The sequence below is a fragment of the Callorhinchus milii genome, unplaced genomic scaffold (assembly GCF_018977255.1).
Source record: "Callorhinchus milii isolate IMCB2004 unplaced genomic scaffold, IMCB_Cmil_1.0 Scaffold47, whole genome shotgun sequence".
Lineage (NCBI taxonomy): Eukaryota > Metazoa > Chordata > Chondrichthyes > Chimaeriformes > Callorhinchidae > Callorhinchus > Callorhinchus milii.
The window spans coordinates 106607-116906 of record NW_024704788.1 but is presented as its reverse complement, the minus strand read 5'-3'; the positions used below and the strand labels follow the sequence as shown (position 1 = coordinate 116906).

Genomic DNA, 10300 nt, shown 5'->3' with positions numbered 1-10300 from the left:
ACCACTAAACACCGAGCCACAGCCACTAAACACTGGCCACAGCCACTAAACACCGGCCACAGCCACTAAACACCGCAGCCACAGCCACTAAACACGCGCCCACAGCCACTGAACACGAAGCCAGCAGCCACTAAACACCGAGCCCAGCAAAACAGCCACAGCCACTGAACACGAGCCAGCAGCCACTAAACACGAGCCACAGCCACTAAACACCAGACACAGCCCTAAACACCGCCCGCAACTAAACACAGCCACAGCCATAAACACCGGCCACACCACTAACACCGGCGCACCCACAACACCAGACCACAGCCACTAAACACCAGCGCTACAGCCACTAAACACAGGCACAGCCACTAAACACCGGCCACAGCCACTAAACACCCCACAGCCACTAAAAACCAGCCACAGCCACTAAACACCAGCCACAGCCACTAAACACCAGCCACAGCCACTAAACACCGGCCACTAAACACAGCCACAGCCACTAAACACCGGCCACAGCCACTAAACACCGGCCACAGCCACTGAACACCAGTTAGTAGGCACTGAATAACAGCCACAGCCACTGAACACCAGCAACAGATGCGCTCACACAGACATACAGAAACACAGACACTCGGGCGAACATACACAGACACACACACATGCAGATCAACATACACATACATAACTATATAACAGACACTCTTCTCAGTTATCTTCCCTTCTTCTCCTCAAGCTCCGCCACTATCCCTCCTGTGCCTTGCAAACCCGTCTTCCTGCCCTTTCCTCACACTCCAGGTATTTCCAACTGTTATATTCCTTGTGAGACAATAACCACACCAAGTAATTGTTTCCATCAAATTGTTTTCTTTATTAATCCACAATAATAGCGAAATCTCTATCAGATTGCATTCTGCTACTATGCGCTGGAAATAAAACTACAAACACAGAATACTCTGCTGATATAAAATACATTACCCACGATATAAATCAGCAAACACACAGCAAACTGGTGGGTAATAACCCAATTCAGACCCATTCTGTTGGTAATGAACAAGGAAGGATACCCGAACCTGTTGGTAAAAGACCAGAGCTGTAACCTGTGATGTGAGCTGTAACAGTGGAGGCCATGACTTGTGTCAGTGGGACACACCGGCTCTGATTTCTCATCGTGCAATTCTGTTTTGCTTTCTCTGGTGATAGTCTCACGTGTGCACAACAGCTGTGTGTTAGTGACTGCAGCACATGGTCAGGTGAGAAGGGGAAAACTATCATTTGTTCTTTTAACTGAGAATCACTGGTATTCGATCAAATGGATATATTGCTGTGTATCAAAAAAAACATTATTTCCTTAATCTCAAAGCAACTTCTCATTTTAACTTTGAACAGCTCCAGGAAAGCTTTCCTCCAGTGGTAACATCTTTCAGAGCATTTGTGATCATTCTTCTGCTTGGAATCAGCAAATTATTCCCACATTCAAGACATTTATATAGTCTCTCCTCTACGCCCTTTCTGGTGTGTTTGGAGGTACTGTTTCATAGTGAAACTCCTTCCACATTCAGTACACTTGTATGGTCTCTCTCCATATGTGTGTGATCGCTGGTGTACCTGAAGATTTCCTGATGTTGTGAAACTCTTCCCACATTCAGGACATTTATACGGTCTCTCTCCGGTGTGTGATCGCTGGTGTATCTGGAGATTCCTTGATGACGTGAAACCCTTCCCACATTCAGCACATTCAAACGGTTTCTCTCCTGTGTGTGATCGTTGGTGTACCTTGAGGTCCCCTGACAGTGAGAAACTTTTTCCACATTCAGCACAATTATACGGTCTCTCTCCTGTATGTGATCGATGGTGTAACTTGAGGTTCCCCGACTGTGTAAAACTCTTACCACATTCGCCACATTTATACGGTCTCTCTCCTGTGTGTAATCGCTGGTGAATTTGGAGGGCACCCGAGTGTGTGAACGTCTGCCCACATTCTGCACACTTATACGGTCTCTCTCCTGTGTGTAATCGATAGTGAACCTTAAGCTCCCCTGATGTTGTAAAATTCTTCGCACATTCACTACATTTATACGGTCTCTCTCCCGTGTGTGATTGCTTGTGTCTTAGGAGGGCACCTGACTGTGTGAAACTCTTTCCACATCCAGCACATTTATACGGTTTCTCTCCTGTGTGTAATCGATGGTGAACGTAGAGGTTGCTTGATGTTGTGAAACTTTTTCCACAATCAGCACATTTATACGGTTTCTCTCCCGTGTGTGACCGTTGGTGAATGCGGAAGTTCTTTGATGATGTGAAACTCTTTTCGCATTCGGCACATTTATACGGTCTCTCTCCTGAGATCGATCGCTGGTGACTCTGCATAAACCCCTTTTCTGCAACAGTATACGTGATAGATCCCTGACACTCTCTCTGCGGTGAAGAAACATTTTCGCTACAGGCAGATTGTGTTGATGTGTCTCGACGGAGCTCGGGATGTCTTCTGCTGTCTTTCTGACAGAACTCGGTATGAGTAAACACAACGTTGCAATGAGGGCGAGAGTGAGACTCAGGATCATCCACTTTGGGAGCTGATGGGAGAAAAGATCTGTGTCAGCAACTTATGAGAGTTTCCTTTTGGAATTGCTGTTTGACCAATCCTGAATTGGTCCTGGCATTTGTACAGTACATGATCAAGTCAAAACACTCTAACTGATGGATAGTAATTACTCTGAAATGTTCTGGTCAGTTTCTCCCAGTTTCCTGGCCAGTCGTCATCTACACTAATCATTTTAATGCTGGGAATATGTTGTGTTGTCGGAGGTACTGTCCTTTAGATGAAATGTTAAACCGAGATCCCTGGCCAGGCCTGTTCAGGTGGATGTTAAACATCCCACATCACGATTTCTAAAGAGAAGAGAGTTTTTCTCTTTTATTCTCTTACCCACAATGTCGTGGCTGATAATGTAAAATCAGGTACTTATACAGCACAGAAGGAGGCCATTCAGCACACCAGGCCCATGCCTTCTCTTGAAAGGTATGTTCAAATTAATCCCACTCCCCCGTTATCCCTCCAAAACAAAGAACAATAATACATTGGTCATTTTCAATCCACGACTGTTTGTGGGACACTGTTGTGCGCAATTGGCTGCCGCGATTTGCCCACAAATATACGGTCAATTCACTTTACAGAATATTCTGTTAAGCGCTTTGAGACGTCTAGAAAGCTTGAAAAGTGCTATATCAAAAGAAAGGATTACTATTATTATTATTATCTCAACATAGCTTTGCAAATTTGTCCTCCCCAAATATGCATCCACTTCTCTCTTGAAAGTTGTTATCAAATCTGCTTCCACTATCCAGATCTGAACACAGATATCCCAATAAAATTGGTCAATTCGTTCTTAGCTATTTGGGAGATATAGCTGTGTGTAAATTGGCTGTTGGAGTCACCGCACTTTACAGTAACCACTTTTGGATGTCTTGATGATGTGATAAGATGCTATATAAAATTTCCAATATCCCTAGGATCTATCATATTTGTCTGAAGAGATATAGAGGGGGACTTTAGCTTAAAGCTCGGGGCTCATGACAATGTAAAGCTCTTTCCCCAGTAACTTGACTTGAGTAGAATAGACTATGAGCTCATAGTCCTGACATGTGCCTTGAGCCAAACCGCAGAAGCGAGCATGGAGCTGACTGAGTCCAGACTAACACTTGGAACACTGAAAATGTCCATTTCAGCATTCACAGGAACTTCTCATGAAAGTGACAAACATTTAACTGCAAAGTAACCTCTCACGATGCAGTGAAACTTTCAATGTGTGATCACAACCGTTGGAATACAACAATAATAAATTATTGTTTTTAATAACGCCAATAATGTCAAATTTCTCAAAGCTCCCGGAGGGATACGTCATGCATATGCTTTGGCTTGCAGGTTAAACAGAGTACGATTCAGTCTCTTTCTTCCGGAGTTCCTGTGACTCGCTCCTTCCTCTTTGACCTTACTTCCCTCCCCATTCCTCTTGGCTTCTACCCTAAGCCACAATAGTCCATCACATTGAGACATCCTCTTAACAAAAGGCACTCTGTCAATGTAAATCTGTACTGTATTGAGTAGAGGGCAACCAACTGAGCCAGGCTGACATCTGCCCGATTCTGCACTGGAGCATGTTATGCTGAGAAACTCAGATTGCTTTGTTACATACACAGGTAGTCATCCTCAGGAAGATTCCTTTCGTCAGTGCAATTTCTTCTCTCCCTCTTTGTCAAACAGTATCTGCTGCTCCCGGCCTCTCCTCCACTCGCTTGGTTGTGTTTTGAGCTCAAAATCTTTCCGGTTCGGCCTCCTGTGAAGTAAATTTTAAAAAAGGAGCAGCATTGAGAACCATAGTGTACACAGAGACATGAAAGTTCTCACAACTCTTGGCCATTATTCCACAAATAAAGATGGTGTAACATTTTTGGACAATTCAGTTCAGTGTTAACTGAACTCACAGTCAAGACTGAGACTCCAGTGTCGGAGCTGAGGGGAAATGCTGTATTGTCCTTTATGAAATACTGACTGTACCAACTGCAGCTTCGCTTGCAGCCAAAGCATCCAATATGGAGTGTAGACGGACACAAAGAGACACAGACAGACATTCATCCGTATCTATACGCATCTGGGAGGACCCTTGTGGGAGGACTCATTCTGGACTTGCTGTTGTTTGAATGTGCAACTCATTTTGGTGCACTATTGCAGTCTTTCCAGCAATGAGTGGAGCTGTGCTGTTCTTTGTTCTTCAATTTCATTTGATGGACCTTCTCTCTTTTCCTGAGATTTTTACTCATCCTTGAAAGGTTTGATTTCCGCTTGGTCACCTTTATGATGATCAATATAAATGTATAATTTATGATCACTGGGCGTGTCCTCCCAATGGGAAAGTCGCTTTAAAAATGTAAAGTTGTGGTTGCAGTGGCTTAGCTTAGTCTGTGTTCCTTATTTTGTTCCCGCCACTGCTTGTCTACACGAGTGATCTTTGACATGGTCAGAAAGACACATTTTCTGAGCTCACAGTTTCTGTGTCGCTTTTCCCAGGAAGAATACCTTTCTTAGATATTTTGAGATGTTTATTTTCACCAACTGAGAATCCTCCTCCTTTTGCCCAGAACGCTCTCTTCATTTGCTGAACCTGTTGCTTCAGTCACGACTCTTTTGGAGTCACCTCCATCCTCAGCTGATCCTGACGGGATGGGTGAGCTCTCCTTTTTGCTCTGAAATACAGAACGTAAGAACAGGGAAGAACATAATAAGTGTGTCAGTCTGGATCGGTCTGTCCCACTCTCGCGTCTGTGCCACAAGGTTGGGGGGGGTTCAAGCTCCACGTCAGGAGCTGACACTGCAATGCAATGCTGGGGGTGAGCTGCCGCCCTTCGGAGGAGGTCCCATTTAGCTGCGCAGGTGGAGCATTCCTCCTGATGTGAAAAGCACATCTCCCTGATGAAGCCGGAGGGACGGATCACAGCGTTCAGGACAGACCGGACGGACAGATTAGGCCTTTCTTCACTGAGAAAAGATGTTCAAGAGGGGACCTAATAGAGGGGTTTAAAATTATAAAATGGTTTCATAAGGTCAGCACAGATAGGCTGTTCCTACTTGTTGGGAAACCCGTAACCGGGGACACAAGTATCAGATCACTATGGGATGTAAATGAGATGGATTCAGATCCGATAGTTTGCGGATGACACCCAACTCGACCTCTCTGTGGCACTTGCTGTTTGATGTGAGGAGGATAGAGGGGGATTGAGAGGGGTTTCATCACATCCGGGCTGGACCATGCCAACTCCCTGCTTGTCGGCCTTCACAACTCTTCCCTCCACAAGCGGCCAAACCTCTCCTGCACCCGGCTCCGTGCCCCCGAACCCCACCCTCGCCCTCCACTGGCTCCCCGACCCCCAGAGGATAGAGGTCCAAATCCTTGTCCTCGCCTTAATACCCTCCATGGCAGTGCCCTGCGACCTCTGGGACCTGCTGACCCGACATCAACCGGTCCGCTCCCTCCGTCCAGCAGTTCCCGCTGCTCCACGTACCCCACCTGGAGCCCAACCACCATCAGGAGCCGGGCCTCTGGGTCCCCGTGAACTCTATCCTCCATTCCCTTTGGCTTTCTCTCTCTCTCTCTCTCTCTCTCCCACACTCTCTACCGCGCTCTCCTATACTCACAGGCGCGCGCTCCCTCCTGCACCCGCGCGCTCCCTCCTGCACCCGCGCGCTCCCTCCTGCATCCGCGCGCTCCCTCCTGCATCCGCGCGCTCCCTCCTGCATCCGCGCGCTCCCTCCTGCACCCGCGCGCTCCCTCCTGCACCCGCGCGCTCCCTCCTGCATCCGCGCGCTCCCTCCTGCATCCGCGCGCTCCCTCCTGCACCCGCGCGCTCCCTCCTGCATCCGCGCGCTCCCTCCTGCACCCGCGCGCTCCCTCCTGCACCCGCGCGCTCCCTCCTGCACCCGCGCGCTCCCTCCTGCATCCGCGCGCTCCCTCCTGCATCCCCGCGCTCCTCCTGCATCCGCGCGCTCCCTCCTGCATCCGCGCGCTCCCTCCTGCATCCGCGCGCTCCCTCCTGCATCCGCGCGCTCCCTCCTGCATCCGCGCGCTCCCTCCTGCACCCGCGCGCTCCCTCCTGCACCCGCGCGCTCCCTCCTGCATCCCGCGCCCTCCTGCATCCGCGCGCTCCCTCCTGCATCCGCGCGCTCCCTCCTGCATCCGCGCGCTCCCTCCTGCATCCGCGCGCTCCCTCCTGCACCCGCGCGCTCCCTCCTGCACCCGCGCGCTCCCTCCTGCACCCGCGCGCTCCCTCCTGCACCCGCGCGCTCCCTCCTGCACCCGCGCGCTCCCTCCTGCATCCGCGCGCTCCCTCCCACACGCGTTTGTCCCCCATACACGCTCTCACACACATTCTCCCCCACGCACGTACTCTAATAATAATAACAATCCTTGCATTTGATTTCACGTCTTCTCGACGTCCCAAAGCGCTTCACAGAATATACTGTAAAGTGAATTGACTGTATATTTGTGGGCGAACGCGGCAGCCAATTGCGCACAGCAATGTCCCACAAACAGTCGTGGATTGAAAATGACCAATTTATTATTGTTTTGTTTTTTGGAGGGAATATTATCCCTCACTCACACACTCTCACACACACACTCTCACACATACTCTCATGGACACTCACACACTCACGCACTCTCTCAAGCGCACACACTCACACTCTCTCACACGCACACTCTCTCACACTTACATGCACTCTCACATGCACTCTCACACTCACACACACTTTTACACGCACTCTCACATGCACTTTCATGCATACTCACACACACTCACTCGCACACACTCTTACACCGACACTCGCACACATTGCACACACTCGCGCACACACACCCATTCTCACACACACTCACGCACTCTCATACACGTGCACGCACACACTCGCACACACTCACGCGCACATACTCTCACGCGCACACTCACTCTCACGCGCACACTCACTCTCACGCGCACACTCACTCTCACGCGCACACTCACTCATTCTCACACACACTCACACATCCACACTCTCACGCACTCATGCAACGCTCTCACACACTCACACTCGCACACACTCTCGCACCGACACTCTCAAACACTCGCTCTCACACACTCGCTCTCACACATTCTCACACTCTCATATACACACACTCTCACACTCATTCTCACACTCACACGCACTCTCTCACACACTCTCACTCACACACTCTCACACCCACACACACTCTCACGCACTCTCACACTGTCACATGCTCACACCGACACTCTCAAACACTCACACACTCTCACTCACTCTCACTGTCGCTCTCACACACACTCTCTCTCACACTCTCTCTCTCTCCCTCTCTGTCTGTCGGTCACGGACCTGATCGGTGACTCTGGATCTCAGTGACTCGGCCATGTTTGTGTTTCTCCAACCGTCACTCTGTCTCCGCCCACTCGCTCCTCATTGGTCCTGTTCAGCTCCCGCCCCCAACGCCAGAGCTTCCCAATGGTCAAACGAGATGTCAATCACGTGCCGCTCTGTGACGAGTGCGCGTCCACGTCAATCATCTTCCCTCCGCCCCGCCTCTCGCGCGCTTTCTCCAACCGTCACCCTCTGTCCCGCCCACTCGCATATTATTGGTTGCTTCAAACCCGCTCCAGCTTTCCATTGGTCAGTGCGGCTGTCAATCAGATCCCCACTCGGTCATTACCCGCTCCATCCCCCTCCCCCCGCCCCCCGCTCGCACTGCCATTGGTTGTTGCATAACACCCGCCTTCTCAGCCTTAGTCTTCTATTGGAAGGACGAGGCGATCGCTCGCCGCTCTGTGCTCTGATTGGCTGACGTGCACGTCACTCGCAATTGTAATTTGCGTCGACGTTTCGGGTCCTCGAGCCCTTCAGTGACCATTCGTTCCCTTCAAAACCCCGCGGCCGTGTGTGTGGGTCACCGTCGCGTGCGATTGGCCGCCGCGTTTGGCCCCAAATATACGGTCAATTCGCTTTACGGTGTATTCTGTGAAGCGCTTTGAGACGCCTCGAAGATGTGATGATGATAATAATAATAATAATCCTCGCATTGATATAGCGCTTTTCACGTCTTCTCAACGTCCCAAAGCGCTTCACAGAATAGACTGTAAAGTGAATTGACCGTAACTTCCATCACCTCCGAATCACGGCACTACCCCACCCCTCACACGGCTGAAACTCTGGTCCACACCTTTATCACCTCAAGGCCGGACTATGGGAACTCTCTCCTCGCGGCCTTCCCGGCACTGCCCTCCACACTGCAGGTCACTCAGGACTCTGCTGCTCGTGCCGCCGCGTGGAGTCCTGTAGCTCAGTGGTTAGAGCACTCGCTTTGCAAGTGAGAGACCTGAGTTCAATTCCAGGCAGAGGGCGAAACCTCGGGCAAGTTTCCTTACTCCACACAGAGCCTAATAACAATCCCTCCAAAACCAAAAACAATAATAAATTGGTCATTTTCAATCTACGACTGTTTGTGGGACATTGCTGTGCGCAATTGGCTGCCGCGTTCGCCCACAAATATACAGTCAATTCACTTTACAGTGTGTTCTGTGAAGCGCTTTGGGACGTCCTCTCCCGACGCGAAAAGCGCTATATCAAATGCAAGGATTATTACTGTCCCGCACCAGGCTTCGTGACCACATCACCCCCACCCTCGCTCCCCTCCACTGGCTCCCCATCCCCCAGAGGATCCAATTCAAGATCCTCATCCTCACCTACAAGGCCATTCACGGCCTCGCTATCTCCTACCTCTCCAACTTACTATCCCCCTACTTACCTGCCCGTACCCTCCGTTCCTCTGGCTCCGGTCTGCTCCACATCCCCCGCCCCAACCGCCCGACCATCGGTGGCCTTCAGCCTCTCAGCCCCGAGGCTCTGGAACTCCATCCCCAGTGCCTTCGCTGCTTCCTCCCTTTCCTCCTTCAAGGCCGATCTCAAGACCTTTCTCTTTGACTGAGCCTTCAGCTCCACTCTCGACTCTATTACCCCTCCTCGCTCCCTCCCTTCCCTCACACTGACCATCTCCCCCCTCCTCGCTCCCTCCTCCCCTCACCCTGACCATCTCCCTCCCCCAATGCTCAGGTCCCGACCCAACTGTCCAGCGCTTTGGGACGTTCTCCCAACCTGAAAGGTGCTCTATAAATGCAATCATGTTGTTGTTGTTGTTGTCCATCACTGGTTGCCATGGAGGCAGTGGGCGTGTCTCTCCCTCTCCTGTCCATCACTGGTTGCCATGGAGGCAGTGGGCGTGTCTCTCCCTCTCCTGTCCATCACTGGTTGCCATGGAGGCAGTGGGCGTGTCTCTCCCTCTCCTGTCCATCACTGGTTGCCATGGAGGCAGTGGGCGTGTCACTCCCTCTCCTGTCCATCACTGGTTGCCATGGAGGCAGTGGGCGTGTCGCTCCCTCTCCTGTCCATCACTGGTTGGCATGGAGGCAGTGGGCGTGTCGCTCCCTCTCCTGTCCATCACTGGTTGCCATGGAGGCAGTGGGCGTGTCTCTCCCTCTCCTGTCCATCACTGGTTGCCATGGAGGCAGTGGGCGTGTCTCTCCCTCTCCTGTCCATCACTGGTTGCCATGGAGGCAGTGGGCGTGTCGCTCCCTCCTGTCCCTCTTTGACCGTGTCTTCAGCTCCGCTCTGGACTCTCCCTCCCTCCCTCCCCTCACACTGACCATCTCCCCCCTCCTCGCCCCCTCCCTCCCTCTCCTCACCCTGACCATCCCCCCCCCATTGCTCGGGTCCTGACCC

At 51.2% G+C, this 10300-nt stretch overlaps 1 protein-coding gene across 1 annotated transcript; it reads right to left on the bottom strand.

Moving 5' to 3' along the window:
• Positions 1-837: 837 nt before the first annotated feature.
• On the bottom strand, positions 838-8032 carry LOC103173484 (zinc finger protein 664-like). The gene is made up of 4 exons (XM_042345439.1): positions 7907-8032; positions 5063-5229; positions 4182-4322; positions 838-2561 (listed from the first exon to the last, which is right to left on the bottom strand). Exons 2-4 carry the CDS (start codon positions 5136-5138, stop codon positions 1471-1473), a joined length of 1308 nt encoding a protein of 435 aa, XP_042201373.1. The 5' UTR covers positions 5139-5229; positions 7907-8032; the 3' UTR covers positions 838-1470.
• Between the last annotated feature and the right edge of the window lie 2268 nt (positions 8033-10300).